This window comes from Bacillus rossius, chromosome 1 (assembly GCF_032445375.1).
Source record: "Bacillus rossius redtenbacheri isolate Brsri chromosome 1, Brsri_v3, whole genome shotgun sequence".
NCBI classification, from domain to species: Eukaryota; Metazoa; Arthropoda; class Insecta; order Phasmatodea; family Bacillidae; genus Bacillus; species Bacillus rossius.
Window position 1 is genome coordinate 372,242,269 of NC_086330.1, and position 22,505 is coordinate 372,264,773.

A 22,505-nucleotide genomic window follows, 5' to 3' on the forward strand; every position below is an offset into this window, starting at 1 on the left:
AAAACTAAAAATATTTTTATGACCGGTTACTGACAAACAAAACTGTTTACCACATAGTCTTAGTTAATGCTATATTGAAATACATTTAGCTTTGAATGCTTGAAAAACCATAAGTTACAAATGAATAGGTAAAGAAATTATAATAATATCAGCCATATCTAATAAATTCAATTAAAAATACACTTACTATAAATTAAAATCTAATTTATGAAACTTTTTTTGTGTTTCATTCTAATATTGAATGATTCCATTGGGGATCGAAGTATTCAGAAACCAATAGCTAATTGGTTACTTTCCCTGTAACAATAATAGCATTGCATTTTCTAGCATTTTAACATTTTAACAATAAGACCACTGAAAATGATTCTTGAGTAATTTTAGAATATCTGGATAAATCAGGAAATTTTAATGAATGGTCAGTCTAATTCTAAACCTGTAACGTTAATTTGTTTTTGAAATGAAAATCTGCTGGCCTGAAACAAACAAGTGTTCTCATGAAACGGATGTTACAACGGCTGTGGTTCGTGGTAGCTGTTGCATCCTGTCCGCCTGCTGTTCCCCTCCACCCCTCGCAAATGTAACGACAACTGCATCTCTCGTATTCTTTAAATATCGACAAGCAAATGTTTAAGAGAGCTCTGCAACATGGCATCGTCTTATACACCAGAACTTATGGCATATAAAAATAAATACTCTTACAACTTTTATTGCTTTATTAAACACAAATACCTTTAAAAATCACCTAAAAATCCATTAAAAAATATCACATTTTCCATACTAAAATCAAAAGGCACACATTACAAAAATCACATACATATACATATATAATGTTTTATGCTTATTTCCAAAATGCAAGCTGTTATGTTGTCCTGGTGTTGCCACCCACTGCGTCTGGGTGGAACTCGACTTCATGTGAATATTAGCGTGATTAACGCTTTATGGCGAGACTGATGCTGTTTCTTGGTTTGTGTGGAGCCAATTCTAATGATGTGAAACTACGTACATTTGGCACAGGCGCTCGAGAGAATCTGCTCAGCCAGAGGCACGTATTGTAGGACTGGGACGGCCATTCCTTTCCAGGTCACACCGGCAGTGGCGTAGCCAGGATTTGTGTACGGTGGGTGTTAAGAAGCATGCCCTCCCCCTCCCCCGTATTAAAGCGGTGGGTCTGGGGGTCCTCCCCCGGGAAAATTTGGATTTTAAGGTGTAAAATAGTGCTATTTTAGCAGTTTTCGGTTCTTAAATTTAAATATTGTAATGGTAAAAATTTTATTAATTTTAATATGAAATTTGTTTGAGTGACGAATAAGAAATTAATTAAAGATTTGGTGCTAAGGGGAGGGTTTGAACCCCTAACCCCCACCCCCTCCCCCCGGGCTACGCCCCTGCACGCCGGTACTTGGTAGCTTCAGTATGCTGCACCAGGGGGGAATTGTTTCGAGACCGCGCGATACATCAGTTACTAAGTATGTATGTAGTTTCCCAGGACCGTGGCTAAGCCGGGGCCAGCGGCAGCGGGCTCACTGGCCGCCGGTCTGGCGCTTCAGCACGGACAGCTTGGTGAGGCAGTCGTCGCGCCAGGCGCGCCGCGCCGCCAGCCCGTCCAGCGGCACCTTGCGCTCGAGCTGGCGCGCCATCTCCTCGACCACCGGGCCCTCGAAGCGGGGCGCCGGCTTGAAGGTCTGGCTCACCGCGTGCATGGTGCTGGCGTAGCGCTCGCAGTAGTTCCTCATGCCTGCGGCAAGCACGACCGTGCCCGACTCCTCACACCGACTCTCCAGCCATCTCACTGGACGTTCACACCCAATAAACATTAGCGCAGCAAATGTTTCATTCAAATAATAATGTGTGGTGTCGATAACCATATCACGACAGACACCATTGAAATAGACAATACTGTACCTAGGTGTGGTTAACCATATCACGAGACACACCATTGAAATAGGTGTGGATAACCACACCACTGAAATAGACAAAGTGGCGAGCGCACCTTCAGCGTTGAGGTGCGCCGTCTCGAGCGGGCCGAGGAAGGCGTAGCGCATGCCGAGTCCCTCGCTCATGACGTTGTCCACGTCCTCGACACTCAGGATGTCGTCCGCCACGAGGTGGAACACTGTGTTGAGGATGGCGTACCTGCAACAACACCAGTCACCCGAGGGCTGTCCAGGCTCACACTGTCGGGGGAGCAGCCTGCCCCGGACAGAATGGGTCGACCACACTTTAAAAACGAATAGAAAACCTAACTGAACAATACACTAATATTTTGATTTCACTCGTTTCCAATAATCATTTGGGGTTTGATAAAGTTTAACCTAAAAATGTACATACATTGTGAAGGATGTAAGAGATGCACGGTATGTTCAATACTGTTTGAGAAGGGTAAGGGGGGTAAAGGCAGCACGGGGTGCGAGTGACTCACTGGATCCTGTTGACCGCAAACCCTTCCACCTCCTTCTTGAGGTGCACCGGCACCTGGCCGATCTCCTTCATGATGCTGCGTGTGCGGGTGACCACCGCTGGGTCGGTCCAGGGCGCCCCCACCAGCTCCACCAGCGGCACGTAGTACGGAGGGTTCACCTGCAAGCACCGAGCCGAGTTGCGCGTCTCGCCGGGGTCCGGTCGCCCCCCCTTCCCCCGACGGCGGAGAGCCTCACGGGCGACACTGTGCCGGAAATTAGGCATTTAGACACCTTTTCAAAATTTTTACTATAATTTTTAATTATTTTTGGAAATTTTATGTTTTTAATTTATCTGGTTGCTAAATGGGTGATTTACTCTTTTTTAGGCCGGTGTACGCCACGTAGTTAAACTTTGCGCCAGTGGACTGAAGCACCTTTCTCAGGGGCCAATCTGATATTTTGCTGTCTAATGTGGACGTGGGCAGGCCGGTTGAAATTTCTCTCGCCTGCAGTCACGTCCCGGGTTTGTAATCTTAATTCCCTGCATGACCAAAATTGCATAGAGCAGCTTGTGGCCTGCAAGCTGCTACTTCTTAGAGGCCTGCTGAGACTAGCTAGTCTCGTCACGAACGGGTCTCCCGTGGACCTCCGTTCCCAGCTTAGTGGCGTTTTCTGTCCACCCTCCCCTCTCTCTCCACCACCCCTTAGTTCCGAGAAATTATGCTAGGAGCAGTGACCTGACGTGAACCTAGCCAAGACGATGGCCTACTTCAAGGACATTCTCCCTGGTCCCGCAAAGACCTCCTAGCCATCTAGCGGCAGAAAAAGCTATTTCGGCCCCGGTGGCCAGCGAGCAGAGCCTACGCCAGTGCCACCTGGCGGCGGTTCAGTTCACCGCCTCCGTTAGTTCCCGTTTAGGCTGCCAGAGCGCACCACCAGCTACGCCTTAAGGCCCTATGCTTCCTCCTCGCGACCGGTAGAATCGATTGTTTGTTGCTTCCTGTACCTGCCGGTAGAGACCACAGCAGTCGCTCTTCGGCACGAACAACTGAAGTCGTGCTTACAACCACTCGGGCACCTCCGCGTGTTTTCGGCCTTGCGCCGAAACTTCCCCCTCCGTTTTCCTAGGGCCGACCGCCCGATATAATTAGGTGTTTTGTCCGCCATCGCTGGCACTTAGTTCTCTGACCTCGGGCTACTTACCACGTCTTCTCGGCATCCTCTGTGCTATGAGGCTTATCGCGGCAACGGCGAAATCGTGTGCACAAGAATGTAGTCAGCAGTCTTTAGGGATGTGATCCCAGTGGTACAGTAGCCAGTCAGATGTAGTCTTTAGAAAAATACATGTTTAGTTAAATTTTATTATTTTTTATTTTCCTAAAAAAAATTTGGTTTCTTTCGCGCATCCGCGATTTCTCGGTGCGCGCCATCCTGATGTTGACGCGAGACATCTCGTGTGCCCTGCTTCTACACCCTGTTTGGTGAGTAATCCGGCCTTTTTTTCTCCTCCCCAAATTCCCATTTGTTGGCCTTTCGTGCCGACTGTGTATGACTGTCTGGAAGCAGGTCTAATTCGTTTTGAATTTGACTTGTGTTTCAGACAGGGTCCGAGTGCTGAAGGAGACAAATTGCTCCCCGCATGTTGTTCGGGACATCCATCTGATTTTCCTCTTAAGAAGTGTTTTCCTCCCGGTCCGACGTCATCCTGGGAAGACCCGGGTGATATGAGCAATATATTTTTTACTTGCATAGAATGAACTAAATTCATTAATATTATATACCAGCGAAAAGTGCCTTAAAAACTTAATCGACGTGAATATGTAAAATTAATGAGACTGTTTTCTGCAATCATCGAAAGAAGCTAAGAGGGTGAAGTATTTCTATTTTTGTTCTGTGACTATGTTTAATTGAGATAATATAAATTGTTTTAAATAATTTCAGGGCGCCCCCATATTTTTGTTACTTGCTAAGATCTTTATTGTCATGTCGAAATAATGCGAAAACAATACCTCTTCATAATAAACCAGGAAAACCTATAGACCAAGCTACTTATGTAGTGTATTTATCATATACCTTCTTCTATTTAACGATCCACGAACTCCTAAGTGGCTTGTGTGCAGGGAGTATGAAATTTGTCTTGTTCACCGCCTCGTGCCCCCTCTGGTAAATAATTTTAATTTTCTTAATATTTGTGAACCCAGCAGTTTCCAAGGTTTTATTATCAAGTTAAAATGATATAATTTTGAGGCACGAGGGGCGTTACAACACTCACCGGGTGGGAGACGACCACCTGGCTGCGGTTCTTCAGGCCCTCGCTGAACAGCGACGGCAGGAACGTGCTGGTCGAGCTGGACAGGATGGTCGATCCGTCGACCACGGCGTCCAGCTCCGCGAACACCTTGCGCTTGAGCGCCAGGTTCTCCGGCACGCACTCCTGCACGAGCGCGGCTCCCTTCGCGCACTGTGCCAAGCTGCTCGTGCCTGCAAGCACCCAACACTTCAACTGTGGCAGGCAGGGTGTCCACAGTTAGCACTTTCGTACTAGATCTAGTACTGTTAGTGGTCTAGTACAGATCTAGTACTTTTTCTTTAATATAATATTATTACAGTAACTCCAATATGTTTTATTATTAAGCGTAATTATTTTTAAAAACTATGGAATGTATGTGTGTGTTTAGTGTGATATATTTAAGTTAGAGCATTGCAATGTCATAATAACTTCCTAAATTGTTAAAACCATAACAAAATATTTTAGTACTTTTTTTCAAATCTAGTACCTTTTTCTCGCCTAAGTTGGTACGAAATATTTTTTCCTTGTTGACACCCTGTTGCCAGGTGTGTGTGCTCTACTGAATGTGTGCAAGACTGCACCACACTAGTCATGATAATAATAATACAATGGACATTTATACATCCTTCTCTTCTGACTTCACTAACAGGTGTCTATTCCCCTCCTTTCCTTTCCCACACATCCCTCCCCCCTCCGTGCATACGCACATCGTATGGGATCAAATTGTTTGTGGCCAGTTCTCGGTATTGGTTGGAACCACTTGAGTTCTCATTTTCCGTGGGCTGCACTGAAAGTATGCGATAGATCATGTAAATTATTCTCCTTAACTTATTCAAAAAAGTTTGTCCCGGACCGCGCCCTTCTAAATGACCATTTGGTGTTATGAGTAAGCTTTTTTTTTTTTTTTTACGTTTTGCACCTTATTGGTTTTGTTTGGTTGTTTGGTGAGTTAATGATAATGTTTGCTTCTTTTGGGCTACTAGTGATTGCTTTGCATTTCACTTGGCCTACACTGGTTTTAGATGTAGAAACTTACGTTCAGTAATGTTCCAACTGTCGGCTATGTAAACCTCCACGCCAGCCCAACCTGGAATTGTATGTGGCTATTTTGCCGGAAATGATCTAGTATAAAGCACGCGAGGATATTTTTTGACCTCTTGTTAGGTCACGGAAGGGTGATGTGTGTATTCTATTTTGCTGGATATTTTTTCAAACATTATGTTATTTGCTTTCCACAAGGATTTTGGAGGTCACCTCTGTGGTCAAGGTTTTGACATCATGAGTGTGGAAGCTCTTTGGACCTCAGATTTCATTGACTTCTGCCTGATAATGCAAAGCACTTTCAGTCTGTTGCTTATAAAAACATGTGCTTTGAGCGATCGATATGTCCAGTTTTCAGCACCCCGTACTACCGCAAGGGTAACATAGTTGAACATTTCAATAGTCATTTTAAGTCATGTCTCATGATTTTTTTATAACCAGGATCACACATAAGGGGATGAAAATGTTAATTTGTTAAATTTGTGGTTGAACTCTGTTGAACATGGCTCTTCTGGTTTTCCATGTTCTCTTTCTTCCCATTCTAGGTAGGCATCTCACTCATCCTTTGCTTAATGAGTGCGGTATCACTGCCCATAACCTTCATCATAGTTTATTTTGATTTTCTATTTACGTTTGGCATTTCCATATAAACTTTCAGGTTGCTTCTGACATTTGTCGTAGAAAGTAATATGGATTCTGGATTGATGTTATTGACGTCATGAAAAGATCACTGATGTAGTTATTGTGGCAAGGGTTTAACCTCAAGAAAGAATGATCATGTCAAAAGCCAACTACATAAAATGTTAAGTTGTAATCGGTGTGATAGGTATTTTGCTCAAAGAGAGAGCTTAAAAACACATGGCAAGATAAATTACAATAATGGAGCTTCAATACAAAAAAAAATTATGCTGAATGATGAATATTATTCCCTGCCATTAAGAACGTTTTCAGAGAGCTATTTAAACGTACTCAAACGGTTGTTATTGAGCGTCATGATACTCCTCATGCCAAACAGTTTTCACCGGGGACCTAATATGTGGTGTTCGACACAGCAGCCATTGTAAGTAGTAAATTAATCCCTGGTTTTGCTGTGCATTTGTCATGAATAATTTTGGGCCCAAACACTCAGCAACTTGTAAAACCTGATAGGAGGAAAATTTATATTAAGTCTCATATGTTGCACAATAAGCTGATTGTGCAATAATGTGCTAGAGATCTGTTCTTATTTTGTTTGTACAGCAATTGTTTGTGATGTTTAGTTTGCGATGCATTTCTCTTAGTGTGTGTGTCTTGTCACCGAATTTCAGAATTTCTTGACCGGCAGTACTCAGCTGTAAGCTATGTATCATATGATACATGTTGTCTGGATTTTCATGGGGCTGCAAGCAAGTTTATCTGCGTTGAAGAGGATTCTGAGCAGTGCTGCCACAAATTATCGATAACTTTATATTCAATTACCACAAATTAGTCTCAATCCAAGCAGAACAAAACCTCAGAGTTAAATTAATACAAGTTAGTTATCAACAAAACAAAATAAAACATATGAATATGCTTCATTTCATGTGTCAGTACTAGAAGAAGACTTAAATAGAATAAACAACATTGTATTTTGGCCAAGTGGGTGTTTAATTTGTCGCTTCTACGGTAAGCAGCACCCCAATCAAATTCCACACGACGCCTCTACAGCGGAGGAGCTCATCACGTCCCCCAAACCAACTGCAAACACTTCTACATCTATTTTGGTGCTCGGAGGAGCATCTTTATCTATGCCAATGAAGCAGATCACTAAGGAATTCGAAATTACCTATCAAAATGTGAAAGGATTAAGAACAAATATAACGAATTTCTGGAAACTCTTGTTAACTCTCACTATGACATAATTTGCTCAACCGAAAAACTTGGCTCATCGATTATGGCATAAATTCCCACTATTTCTCAGACCAGTTTATTGTTTTTTATTGAATGACAGAAATCCTCATCTTACAATGAAGAAAAGAGGTGTGTTGGTGTTTTGTCAACTGTACACAAAAAAAAAATTCTTATCAGTTCAAATAATTTTGTTCTCTAGGTCCAAATTTATATATAAATTTCTTTAAAATGAAAGCAAATAGCTAGTAACACACAAAATAATCAAATAAAAAAAAACTTACAACACTGGTAATTAAAGCAAAAAATTAAAAAATAGTAATTAAAAAATTAAACCTATGCTAAAACAAGGCTTGAGGAGTGGGACATGCCTCAAGGCATAATTTTCATTTTGGAAATTTATAAAGTTTTAGATACGTTTAATGTTGTGTAAGCTTGGGCCAACGTTTAATAGCTGACAGATGGATTATAATAATTTAATCCTTTTTTCGTAACACTTAAAATGTGTGATACAACATATGCTTGTTTCAGTTTAATCTTAATGAGTATTTTTTGCATAATCTCCAAATTTTATTTCTATATCTTACAATACTTAGTTCTTTCTCTGTTGATATAGTGAACCCAACTATTTACTATAAAATGTAAAATTATCTGTCTTTAATTTGTCTATTTTATCTCTTTCTGTTGAGTATGAGTGTTTTGTGTCCGTGTCTATTGTTTGTTTTGTCCTTTGTATCTTGTTTGTATCTTTTTTACATGTTATATTATTTAATTGTTATTGTTTTTTTCATTGTTTTTGCTTTATTTTTTTATATCTCCCATGCACACTCTAGTAACCTCTTTATAAGGTGTTGCTGTGCATGTCACGACTGTAATAAAAATATAAATAAATTAATGTTTAATGTAGCCTCTCCGCGCAGATGACACGCAAGTGGGCGTGTAGGCTGCCAACGTGTGTAACCTTTCACCACGGGCTACAGGCAACAGCTATGGTGGCAACGGGATATAGTTCTGTTGTTCGCACACAGGTTGTTGAAGTCGTTCTTACGCAACAACGTGTTTGCGTGCTGCCTTATCAGCGTGACCTTGGTGGCCAACCAGGCAAAGGTCAGCTTGTCGCAGGGTGCCGCTTGATAAGGTGATTGCAAAGCGGTCTTGGCGACGCGGAATAGGCCTACAGTCGTACGGTCTCACTTGGGGGGCCTGCCCTCCCCCTGCAGCCTGACTGACTGGATCGCACATGCGTCCTTCCAGATCTCTGGCGAGTCTTCTTCAAAACACTCAAGCTAACTGATCTAGAGTAAATAATTAGTGAAAAATATCAAAAATATTTCAGAACCTTAAAAAAGAATTCTTTCTACAAGTTTTTTTTTTATCAATGGGTGATGTATAAATAATATACAAACCAAAATAAAAACACAAGCAAATGTAATGCAAAATTACATACAAATTTCAAGTCAGAAAGTTAAAACATTTTCAGAGTGATAATATCCATATGTGACTGTAAAATGAAGAAAAACTGTCCAAAACAACCTAAAATGTCGCTGCTTATTCAAGGACTTCTTTGTGATTTCATGAGCAGTAGACACCCTGCCGGGCTACAATGTTGCAAAGTTAAAATAGTTACAAATTCACATAAAATGTATAACGAACGCTGGGCTGCAGGTAAACACTCAACAATGAATAATTAAATTAAGGCCTTGGAAGCGTCAGCCCAGAAAACAAAACAATAACAACAATAATCACAGAGGTGCCCAGACGTCGTACAAAAGAATTTTATTTATAACCTGCTAGCAACTCTAGTAGGCTATATGGATCGGGGATGAATAATAATGAAATAATAAGACTGGTGGTTTGATTTATATAAGTGCCCTTTTACTAATATAATTTACTTTTTTTTGTATCTTTTAAGTACAGTGGTATTAAAACATATTAATTACAAAATGGAGGGAGCCCCGGGGCAACAAAATACATATAAAAGTAACACAATAATACATCTTGAACTTAATACTGGTTTAAAGTGAGCTTGCAGGCTCAAAAGAAAGAAACAATTACATTGTGTTTTTAATTTTCTTTTCAAATGAAATTTAATTATATCCTGTGTCCTGGCACCGGAGGTTTCGGTCGATTAAAGTCCAGAAGGAATCATTTTGTGTAAACTTGGAGATAAACTTGGAGATAAACTTGGAAATAACTGGCAGCTAATTTTGGAGATAAACTTCGAAGCTGAACTTGGAGCTCATTTTGGAGCTCATTTTGGAGTTAACTTGGAGCTAAACCTCGAGGCTGATTTTGGACCCCGCCTGCAACCAAAGTCCCAAATTACTTAGACTGGTTAACAGGCGGCTAAGCCTGGGCAAAACTATGCCCCGGGAAAGGCAAAAAAAAGGGGGGGGGGGGGAGGGATGAAGACCACTTACCCAAAACAGCGGGGTGAAGTCATGTAGGCTGGCTGTAGGAGCAGAGATGGCAGCTCGCGGCACGGAAGTTCGCAGTAGTCATGTTGAGAGATAATGAAATAATTTAGATTAACAAAAAACTATTGCGGGCAGCAAAATTCAAAAATAAGAAAATTGAGGCCTCTATGCCTTGACGTTGGCGACTACATGACGTAGTGTCGAGTCTTGGACGAACAACGGAGATTGACTCTCGCGAATCGCGACGCGTGGTCCGCACAGACCAGATGCTGCCCGCCGAATCCCCAAAAAATGGCGTCGGGGCGCCTAATTAAAGGAAGCCACTGCCCCCCGCCAAAGAAGGGGGGGGGGGGGGGTGGTGAATGCCCGAAGGTGTCCGGGAACGCCCAAATAGCCGAAGCAGACTGCAAAATGTTCGCCGCGCTCTCACGCGAGTCGCCGGCGAACTAAGATCGCAATCGCACTACAACTGCTGCCAAGGTCGATTGTGACAAGCTGTCTCTTATGGGAGGGATGAGTAGTGCACTCTGGCGGGCAAGACAAGAACCTGCCTGGAGGGTCACTGAAACGTCCGCTAGAGTGCAGTGGGCGCGCTCGCGACCAGCTCACAGAGCAAGGTTAGGGATTTTTCCCGCCTCTAGACTTCGCTGAGGGCTCTGTTTGACAAGGGCAAAAGTCCTTGAAGAGACAATGTCCCCGCCTGGGTTCACTGGGGGTCGATGCTCCGGGTTGGAGTTCCCGTGAAGCCACAGGTGGGTGATGAGGGGAGGGGGGTTTAAATTTACTAAATCGCCTGGGAAAGGCGTCATGTGGACCGTCCTGAGGCTTCGCCGCTGGCTGAAACCTAGTCCAGTACGTGATGGCAAAAACCCTTACGTATGCTTGCCTCCGAGAAATGAAAGTTGCTAGCAGTGGGCTTGGGGTATCGTTCGCTAGCACGAAAAGTCATTCTGTTACATGGAGAAAACGTGTCACGAACCGCGGCCGAGATGCTGCGATCGCAAATCGTCAGCAAACAGTATCTAATTGAAGCCTGCGAACAAGCGCAGGTGCACTGGGTTGCACAAGATTACGTCGGAGTGTACAGTAATGGAAACAAAATTAAATTAAATATGCAAATTTATTATTTGGTTTCCTTCTTTAAAAAGTACAAATTAAATTTAAAATCGTACATTTGTGCCTGAAAGTGGCACTCCTGTAAATGTAAAATGCAAGCTACAGCGGGGGCCTTTGTTGCTGTCAAGTATTTTACAGCCAATGCCTCAGTATCTTCTCAACAACAATTATTTCACTTAATAAAACAACTAACTAACACATAAAATGATTTTCCTTAAAAACCATTTGGCTAAAGTGGAAAGTATTACATTTACAAAAAAATAATAAATTGAATGCTAAAACGTATGCTATATCATGGTCGACAAGGTGTTCAAATTGATTGAAACATTGCCCAAAGAAAAAAAACTACGGAGGTGGAACTGCGTCAAAGCGGTGGATTGTAGCAAGGCTTTGCTCTGCATGCAGCACGCAGCTCCAAGGACTCTCTATGGGACTGTGAGGTGTGTGGAGAGAGTGGACAAGTGAGCTATAAAAGAACTGAACACATCAAATGTGGTAAGGCAGGAGTGGGAAATAGGGTGTAAGAGAGAGTACAGGAGGGGAGAAGAAATTCAGGACAGAGCTCTAAGGACACCGAGTTGTGAAGAATGGCAGTGAAGAAGGGCAACAGAAGGAGACTGGATAAGATTTGAACCATGTGTTAGGCAGACCTACAAGTTCCGTTCATCGTCACCATGCTTCTTACTGTTGTGTTGGACACACATGATCCTAAATCACCGAGATGTTATTACATTGCAAATGAAATAAAGCTAGTTTAGTCACAAATTATTAAAGTTGTGATTATTTTAGTTTTTTAAATTATTTAAGTTTACAAAATATATTCCAGGGTTAGTTTCACCATGACAAAGCTTCATTTGACACACTCATATTTCTGATGTGTATCCTGATGTCCACAAAAGCGAACATATGCAGGTGCATGGTGTCACACAACTTCGGCTCGTGAGCAAAGCAGAAAAGAACGCTATTTCCCAGCATTCAACAGTAATCATTCCTCCTTAGTCGGCAGCACTCAGAGGCTATGTAAAGCAGGTGGGAGTCTTTATGTCGCCTACCGATGTGACTGGTCACGTGAGAACATAGATAATGGTGGACGGCGGACAGTCATTAAGGGGCCCACCTCGTCAGGGGTGTGTGTGTGTGTCAGTGAGGCGGGATGATAAGCGCGACGCTCGATGGTATTTCTAGCGCGGTATAGCCTCTAAGCTCAAGGCTCTGAACTGGCGCGCAGTCTTCTTGTCGTCTCAGGATAACTGTGAAATTTTTAGGGGATGACCGTAACATTATTTTGCGGATAAACGAAGATAAAGACGTAATGCAAGTCCCTTAAGTGCTATCAAGAATCTGTACCGGTTGTTTTATGCCTAAAAATTACTCTGAAAACAGGCGTTTTAGCCATTTTAACTCCTTTAAAAATACAATTTAAAAACTTAATCCAAAAACAAAAGTACTTTTCGGCCCTCAGCGAAATCTTAAATGCTTTTCGTGAGCAGACTCCACTCGGATATCTTGAGTAGTTTTGAAATCGCGTTGTTTTTCCTGAGGCTCTGCGCACCGTGTGTGTGCCTGGGTAGGCGGAGCCCTCAAAAAGGGTCACGACGAGACGAGACTGGTGCCCCGGCCCAGCACGGGGGATGTGTCGGCCGTACCTTTGATCAGCGCGAACTGCTGAGCGGCCGTCAGCTTGCCCCGCAGCAGCTTCTCCCTCTCCAGGGACTTCAACTGCTCCTCGACGTCCTCCAGCGCCGCCGTCACCTGCGCCGCCTCCACGTCGTACAGGCACACCTGGTAGCCCACGCTCGCAAACAGCATCGACCAGCTGCGTCCGATCAGGCCGCTGCAACACAGCCCGCGCCTCTGCACCTTCCCCGCGCGGCCGGGACACAGCTCGCACTTCTACAGTGGCACGCTGCCCGCGGTGACCGCACACTGTCTGGGAACCCTGGCCCCCAGTCCAGCAGGCAAGCTCGCCCGCCCCGGCCGAGAGAGAACGTACACCGTCACTTCCACAGGTGGCAGCACTGGTAATTAAAAAAATATTAAAAAAAGAAGAAGAGTGGGGATGTGGGGAATAACCAAATAAAATTATATTATTAAGACACAATTAGGTTAAAAAAAATCTTAATATATATAAATCCAGTGTCCTGATGTTTGTTTCCAGTGAACTCTTCACCAAGTCCACCGATTTCGATGAAAATTGGCATTTATGTGTAATTTTTTACAACTTGAGAGATAGGATGGTTTTTATTTCAATTAATGGTCTTAATAATTTATAATTAATAATAAATAATAAATAACCGATCGCCATGGGTAAACAAAAAATCATAGGTCATAAACATACAAACAGTAATTGTGTGACATTTTTTCTATGTCCAACAAACTGTCATATAGCGCTATCCAGTTTGCTTTAACTCGCAGACAATAAAGCTCCATGTGTTTAGCCCAGGCAACACCGGGTACTGCAGCTAGTATTCATTATAAATATCCAACTGTGAATTTATAAATTATTGCTACATTTTATAAGAATAAAATGAGCAATTTTGAGCCAGATACATCCGATTTCAATGAAATTAGGCACGAAGAACACACCTGAATAGGTAAGTAATCCTGCCAAATTTCGGAGTTTTATTTTTAAAAATTGTTCACAATACAGACATAATAAAAATAATTTTTTTCCCTCTAATTGTAGTGGAGTAAAAAATTAAAAACCCATTGAAAAGCTAAGAGAACAGCTTTCTATGGCTACCCTGCATGGCCTCTTTGTGATGGATTACCATTTCAACCTTGAGTATCTCAGAACACACTAAATCAGAAAATTATGAAAAAAAAAGTATATTTTATCGGTACAGCCTTCTTCTACTCGATGCCAAAAATTAAGCTTGCATCACAATGCTGCATGCATTGCCAAAAAAATACTTCTTACTTTGAGGATATATGTATTAAAACCAATAAGAAGATTTATCACTAACTAGCTGCTGTCCCAGCTTCGGATTGCAGTAAAGATTTTAAACGCAGCAAATTAAAAAAAAATTATTTAAAATACTGGTATTTCAATTAATGTCATATTCTAACTATTTTTAAGTCATATTTCTTTAGGCACCTTATGAAAAAATGAGTGAAATTTTACGATGAGTGCGAACCATGCAACAAAAAATTTCACAGATAAGAAATAGGCTACATACAAAAATAGTGCTTTATAAAAAAAGCTAATTACAAATAAATATTATTTATGTGCTTTTAAATCTTAAACTTTAGTGATTGACATTTAATACTGGTCTATATAATTCAAAACATTTATTTATTATTATTATGAATGTTGGAGATAGAAATTGTGTTTATACACTTATTCCAGTGAATTTTCAAGTGTATTTAAATAAGTGATGTTATGTTCCTGTTTGTATAGTTTAGTTGCATTATCTAAATAAAATTCTTAACAATGACTGACAGATAAAGCACAGCTTAAATCGGTCGGTCTACAAGCATGAAATTTTGCACAGGAGTTCCTTAAATAACGTAAATAAAAAAATTTATCCCCTACGGGGAAAAGGGGTGGTAAAGTTTTTAAGATAAAAATTATATATCTTTCAATCTAATCAAGTATAAGAATAGATATTGGGTACCAAGAATAAGCATACGAAAGCTACCAACCACAATTATACCATTTTGTGAAATTCAACCCCTAAAGGGTTTTAAAAGGGGTAAATATGGTTTTTTAGATAAATAATAACCTCTTTGAATCTAATCTAGTATAAGAAAATATACTAAGTACCATTAATAAGTATACAAAAACTATCGACCAAAAGATTTACCTTTTTACGAAATGAACCCTTACAGGGTGAAAAGGGGTAAATATGTTTTTAAAATAATTTTCAATGCCTATAAAACAGTACTGTGACTGACTGACTGACCAACAGACAACGCACAGCCTGAACCAGTGGCCCTAGAGATTTGAAATTTGGAAGAAATACTGCTTTGTTAATGCCTTCTGCGTCATCTGGCAACGCCCTTTACATTTTAATTCTCTACTCACTTTTAGCTCTTAATCTGACTTCTATACCAAATTTTATCAAAATCTGAACCAGTGAGCTCAGAAACATTTTTTTTGTTTGGTCTGACCTACAATGATGAGCAACATCAACAGCAGGCACATTATGCAGCAAAAACACATTTCAAAAATTACTATAAATAATAACCCTCCACATAACAAACACAGCCATTACAGTGCATAAATACAAATAACACGCATTAACATACATACTTAAAAAAATCATTTTCAAATATATTCCTCCAAAGTGAAAATAAAAATGGTTGACTGGACCAGGCAAAGCAAACGACGTCGGCAAAACACAGTAGACAGGGCTATGTCTCAGTGAGGATTCCCAACGGATCGATATCCTCTACTGGTGTGACGGCACTGACAGCAAAACTGATGCTATTTTTTGTTATGACCTAATCACATTTGCTCTAGCCTATTATTTTGAAATAATTACATCATGAAACATTTTTGTTGGTGTTATGGATCGGATTGGAACTGTGCTACACCGGATTCGAACTGCGCTAAACCAGGCATCGAAGTGTCTGTAGGTATTCTCGCAGGACATTGCGAGGAGGTGACAACGCAGCGAAGCGAGACTTCTTCGTGAGCAGTCAACAAGACACCATAAGTATGTAAAGACAAGACAACATGGTTGAGTAAAGACCAGGACATGACTTTGGTGCGAGTCCAGTGTGGAGAAACAAGACTTTGTGGTTCGGGCCCCTGTGGGGCTAACACCAAGCGACACACGTACACATCTGCTATGTTTTCCCCTTACAAAACAACCCGGATTAAACCTGAAGATGAGCCCAGACTGTGTTGACAGGAACCGCTTGACTGGCTCCAGCTGATATTATTTTTTTAAATATTATCTACGAACGATATATAAAAAGGCCACAATTCTCTTTACATGCACATTCAATTTTTACGGAATTTAATATCTTCAAATTTATACCTCTTCCCCAAATTAACATTACCATGACCATTTTTATATTCAGAAAAATTCACGATATTAGTACATAATAGTTCCTTTGAATGGTAGAGTTGGTGTGTAGATTGTGAATGGGGTCAATTCCCAATCGCCGTCTGACGTCATGGCGGCCATCTTGGATTACCTTGACCATGGTGGCCATCTTAGATGACATTATGGTACCCTTCATGAAATTTGCCATTTTTTAATTAAGCGCCCCACTCACGAATGTTGCACTTATTGTTATGGTGTCATCACCACCTTGGTTAATGAATGCCATCTTAAAATATGATGTCATGTACGCCATCTTGGATCCGATTTTTGATTCACACGTACTGTCCACCATCTGGTTTTCGTCTGCTGGAGGCTGCCATTTTGAATGACAAAATCACCACCATATTGTTTTTTTTTTGTTCTAGAGGACACCATATTGGTAAATTTATAATGTCCGCCATCTTTGTTTTAAGGGTCATGTGCTTTTAAAGCATTCAAATATTCAAATGAATGATACCTACCCCAAAAATACAATCCAATCAATATTTTTAAGTATTACATTTGTTGTATATATTTGTTAATTAAAAGCAAAAAGGCAACCTAAACATAACTTAGAAAAAGAAAAAAAACATCTGAAATAAAAAAAGTTTAATTTATATTTTTAATATTCTTCTAAGGTAATTATTATACCTGCCTGGTGCCAAAAAAAAATAAGAATTTTTTTTTTTAGCAAGTTGTTCTAATTACTTTCAATGTTTTTTGAACATGGAATTGCATTATGTAAATTAATTCATTACATCAAAAGAAGTATTGGAGAGTGAAAAGTTGGTTAGGATAGTATTAAAAAAATTAATATATATTTGACTGAGTGGGTAGTGTCTGTTAAATTAAAATATTCCAGAATTTTGTAAAAAAAAAAAAAAAAACTTTTGTAGGATAATAAAAGGACATAAGTAGGTTTAGATAATAATATTTTCAAGTTTTTTTGTCTCCAAAGAGTTGCTTATAAAAGTGGCTTGTGACCCATTCAAGTACACAAATGTGTGATTCTCTTGTTACATGCTAGGTAAAATTCTAACGTTGTGTCTTCAAAGTAAATAAAATAATAAAATTTTGAAACAGGATCTTTGGAACACTAAAGATGTTTCTCTATTTTCCCTGAAAACAGCATTTTAAAATTTGTATTGGTTTTTGAGAAATTAGCATTTATACATTATATTTGGTAGCCTATGCAGTGATGTGGCCGCCACAATCCTGCTTTAACGTTGAAACTTGATTATGTGGCTCTCGATAGATTACTGAGTGTTTATTTTGGATTTGGATATTGTGATGCACCAATTTCGGTATTTCATTATTTAAAAAAGAGCCGCGACATTAGAATTTACCCTTTTATTTTATTGATTAAATAAATGTAAATACTGTAAAATAATTACCTGATAAAAATGCATTTTTACACACAATTACAAAAATATCAATTTCTTGAAATATACTTAAGTTTCTATTTTTTCTTAGTCAGTTTATGACCATTTGTTAAAAATCTGTAAATACTCTTCATTAAAAGTGTTAATCCTGGAAAAGAACTGAGAAATAAATTATTTACTAGCGTTTAAATTACAATGAACTATAATTTTTAACACTAAAAAAAATAACATATCGAAAAAAATAGCTACAAAAATTTACAGATAGGTAATAAAAAAATATATAAAAAGTAGTTTTAAATCGTAATACCACAAATCGTATGTCGCGCGTTTTCTTCAAGATATAAAATAATGCCTAAGCGAAAAATTGAGAGAGATCGTATTAACCGTGGGTCCGGGCCACTGTCAACGACCGAATTGTATTTGAAAGCCGCGGGTTGTAATTAAACTTTTAGCACATGACCACGAAGTTAGAGAATTGTAATTACATGTATTTTGCCTTACCTTCCAATAATACCAATTTTTTCATTTTTACTAGTTGCCATTTTCACTTATGTACACTAAAAAGGTTAAATCAGCTTTTAAAACGTTTAAACCCTAGGTCAACTTCTCACTAGTATGCCTTAATTCTCCACGTAGTATATACAATGCCCTACTTCCTCCGAGTGCTGACGTGACATGCACACGCTTTGGACTTGTTTTTCACTGCGGCGCAAGGGCGCTAGTGATGGGTCGTTCGTGACCGATTCGTTCAAAAATAACGAATCTTTGAGAGAACGAAATCTTTAGATTCGTTCGCGATGTAAAGAACCGGCTCTTTGAGAGCCGGTACCTTGAAAGATTCGGAAGAACGAAAACGCGGAGAGAACGAGAGAACGAGATGAGAGAACCGGCCACGCGCCCGGTCTGATTCGTTCGTGAAATGATTCATGACGTCAGGAGTCTGAAGAATTAGTAATCACAGCGTGCGCATGTTCATAAGAGCAAACGATAACTGATCAAATAAAATAGGGTAACATGAAAAGTATATATACCTGAAAATGTCAACTGTTAAGTAGTGGTTTAAAATTGCGTTTTCACATTCACATACACAAATTTGGAAAAAAAAAAAACCTAAAAAAAAAAACATGAATTAAAAATAACAGGGAAAGTAACTACAAATGTTCACACTTACCATTTAGGTGTTAATTAATGTACCTACTTCATTTTTCTCTCTTCATACTGAATCGCAGTAGTAGTATTCAATTTTTGTATTTTTTTCTCTAAATGTGTTGGTCTACATGTAAACACTTTACTCTCTCTAGAGTGTAAATAGCCTGTATATTCATATTTGTAACTTAAAAAGTAATACAATATAAATAATCTTGTTTCATATACGCAACTGTGATTCACTGGCTACGAAAAGCAATGTTCAAGTACTAGCTATAATAGTGCGATTACAAATTAAAGTTAAGAAAGATCACTTTCGTAACATTCTTAGATTTAATGCTCCCATATTATATAGAATCACTGCATGAAGCATTTGCAGCGATCAACAGTCAATAATTTTATAACAGTCAGTATACAACTAGACGTTTGAAATTTCATTTACCCATGCAGAGTAGATAAAGATAACCACCCACGCGATCCAGCCTCCTCTCGTTATCGGGTCACGCGATAACGAGGGGAGGCTGGAAGCAAACACGTAGCCAATACTCTAAAGAATGAACGAGTTACGACACCTGATAAAAGAGCCAGATCCTATACACAGAAAAGAACGAAATGACCGATATGAACGAATCGTTCTGAACGAATCTTTCACGGAACTGATCCGAAAGTACCGGTTCGGTCAAAAGAACCGTTCTGCCCATCACTAAAGGGCTCAAGGCTGCGGCGTGAGCAGAGAAACTACTATCCATGAACCCAAAAAAAAAAAAAATAATCCCACATGACCCGTGTACGTTTAACTTTCAATTTTTTTTGTAAACATAAAAGATGGATACATGCACTGTTACATAAGTGTTTCACAAAATAAATGTTCTAAATTTTTTTTCTCGGGATAGTAGGGTTTTGTACGTTTAGGTGATCATAACTAAAATAATGGATGATTATATTTAAGGTGCGTCATATTTCAAGTATGCTAAAGTAGTAAATAATTACATATCCTAGGAAAATTGTTTATTCTGTCCGCGGAGATACGCGGCCCAGCCTATTGGTCAATGTTGATTATGTTCAAGATTCAGGATGGGAAGCCTACGTTGCACTCGTCCTTCTGGACATACACGAATACTCACGTTGGCAAGTCTTCTTTTCCATCACAGACGAGAGAGCCAAACCCGAAGTTCCCCGAAGTTCATGCTCGCTTTTTTTCCCCTGTACAACAGGTGTATTTATTTGGGGGAAACCGTTTACATTATTTCACAGTATCTTTAATGTAGCTTTTCTAACCAAACAACCGTCCACAATGTTTTAAAGTATTTATAATGTAGCTAACCTAACCTAATTGACCATTAATTATCATGAGATGTATATTTATTTACAAAGAACAAAAAAAAAAAAAAAAACCGAAGATGCACGATCGGGCGTTTGGCTGTCTCGTATGTTGAAAAAAGGCTTGCCAACGTGAGTATTCGGGTATGTCCAGAATGACGAGTGAATCGTAGGCTTCCCCTTCAGGATAGGCCTGACCAATCTTTGGGCCTGACTGACTAAAGTGAAATTAGAGCTGGGTCGAAAAGTATCAACCTGATACTTTGGCACTGATACGCGCCTGTATCAGGAACGGCAAACGAGTACACTTGAAAAGTATCAGAGACTTTAGTATCAGTTCAGAATTCACCTGAAACAACACCACGGCCAATGAGCGCAGTACCCGATCGCAGATGACGGTCACTTGGGCGGAGCTTGTGAAAGGGGAGGGAGCAGGAACGACGAATAAGGGATAAAGAAGGGAAAGAATGTTGGGGAGGAAGCGCAGGGGAAGGCGTTGAAGCCTTGAAGGAGAGGCGCAAAGCGATATTGTTACAAGCAGGGCTGCCACTCATGGGTTTTTCCACCCAGATCTGGGTTTTTCCAATGGTGTTTGGGTTTCTGGGTTTTTAAATAATGAATTCCAACAATTCTAGGTTTTTTATAATTTTAATTATTTTTATACCTAAAACAATAATAAAGGTAGTAGCTACTGTATCTGTTGCAATATCTGTTTGATAAATGCAAACAAGTCTATGTGTTTCACACACAAAAATACATGTAAACACAAAACTAGTTTTCAAGAAGCTAAGTCGAATATTAAATTAGACACATTCTTCAAAGAGGCTTGCAGAACACAAAACCAATGCAACAATTAACCTTCAAACCAATCTTGTAGAATCAGACTCTGAATAAAGACTAACGTACATGATGCAGTTTTATAAAAACAATTACCGGTTTAAAGAATGCAGTGATGGTGTTTGTTTTGTCATGTATATATTTGTAGGTTTTTTTATGATATGTGCTGGTCCAAGAATTACTTATACAACCATTTTGCTGCAGTGTAATTTTCTTGTATTGGTTGTATTTAACCGTTTTCAGTCTTGTGAGGTAATTAATTGTTTTATATTAAAACCAGTTATGTTTATATTTTTGAATTAGTACGCAAACATTTTCAACGATAGCATTTTAGACGCATCTGGGTTTTTTACCCATGTGTCTGGGTTTTTTTTGTAGGTTATCTAGGTTTTTCATGAATATCAGAGTGGCAGCTCTGGTTACAAGTCGTTTTGTTTATTGTCCTACTTCAAAGTACGCTCAGTGTGCAGTGCGTGCACCGTCTTGTTCAATAATAAAACTAATGAAATTTTAATATTAAAAAGTACATTAATACAAGATATAATATTGTTACGATTTCCCTGCGGGGGGTTCGTAAAGGATAGCCCAATCAATAGATTTTATTTCACACGCAGTTTTATTTATTACCACTACTTGTCACTTACAAATAATCTTCTAAATTGGCAAATAATTAACTACACTTAAAGAAATGCCAATTCCCCAGTCACTCGTTTCACACACCTCGCTGGGCCGCACTTCCGGCGCAACTCTGACCGCAGCACCCCTCGTGGGTCTCCGCCGCGGGACTCCGTCGCCGCACTCCGCCGCCGCCGTCACACCCTTCGCCGAGATCCCACACGACGCCTCACTCGGAACTTCACTGACTCCGCCGCGCCCGCGACTCTATCGCCCGGAAACTCCGCCGCGGGAAAACTCCCGACTCCACTGAACTTACTCACTCACTGCCCTGGAACCTTCGTCCAAGGACTTCGCCACTCTGCCGCACCTGCGGCATTATCGCCCGGAAACTCCGCCGCGGGAGAACTCACTCAGTCACCGACTGACTGACTGACTGCCCTGGAACCTTCGTCCAAGGACTTCGCCACTCTGCCGCACCCGCGGCACTATCGCCCGGATCTCCGCCGCGGGAGAACTCACTCAGTCTCCCTCTCTGACTGACTCGAAGGTCGGCCCAACCTCCTTAAATAGCCCTTGGGTTCCCATCCAGAACAATCGGGCATGTCTCCGAGATATCTCGCGACCTTCGCCGTCGAAATGCCCAGAAACGCGTCGTGAGTCCTCGAAGGACGCGGTGGCTGCTCTAAGAACGCCGATAAAGGCGTCTGAGTCCTTTTATTCCGCAGTGCGGCCTCTTTTAAGTAACCCGATCTGAGGCAGGTGCGCGCTGCGACGGTCAGGATGTAGCGAGATAGTATGACACGAGATACCAGGGAGAGGATGTGGGTGGAAGGGGGCGCAGACAGGCCGAACGAGTGCGGCGACGCCAAGCACTGCAGCCAAGCGCGCTCGTAACATTGCCCCCTCCTTAAACCTGTTCGTCCCGAACAGGTAATGCATCTCCTCCTGGAGGTCCCCATGCTACTCGAAGTTTAGGTCTCCTGCCGTTCCTCCATCGCGAGCTATACAGTCTCACCAGGTAACCCTCTCTCTCATTA

The 22,505-nt window shown here is 40.6% G+C and overlaps 1 protein-coding gene across 1 annotated transcript; it reads right to left on the reverse strand.

Moving 5' to 3' along the window:
* Nucleotides 1-695: 695 nt before the first annotated feature.
* On the reverse strand, nt 696-18,408 carry LOC134528476 (lambda-crystallin homolog). Its single transcript, XM_063362124.1, has 6 exons — nt 18,049-18,408; nt 12,776-12,963; nt 4,672-4,880; nt 2,420-2,577; nt 1,991-2,133; nt 696-1,735 (listed from the first exon to the last, which is right to left on the reverse strand). The coding sequence occupies exons 1-6, from the start codon at nt 18,087-18,089 to the stop codon at nt 1,521-1,523; spliced, it is 954 nt and encodes a 317-aa protein (XP_063218194.1). The 5' UTR covers nt 18,090-18,408; the 3' UTR covers nt 696-1,520.
* Nucleotides 18,409-22,505: the final 4,097 nt, after the last annotated feature.

Excerpts from the sequence above, each read along its gene's own strand:
- LOC134528476 (XM_063362124.1), bottom strand. The coding sequence starts at position 18,089 with ATGGCAACTAGTAAAAATGAAAAAATTGGTATTATTGGAAG. Across the intron at positions 12,964-18,048 it reads AAAATTGGTATTATTGGAAG|CGGCCTGATCGGACGCAGCT; the intron begins GTAAGGCAAAAT and ends GCTGTGTTGCAG. Across the intron at positions 2,134-2,419 it reads TTTGCGGTCAACAGGATCCA|GTACGCCATCCTCAACACAG; the intron begins GTGAGTCACTCG and ends GTGTTGTTGCAG.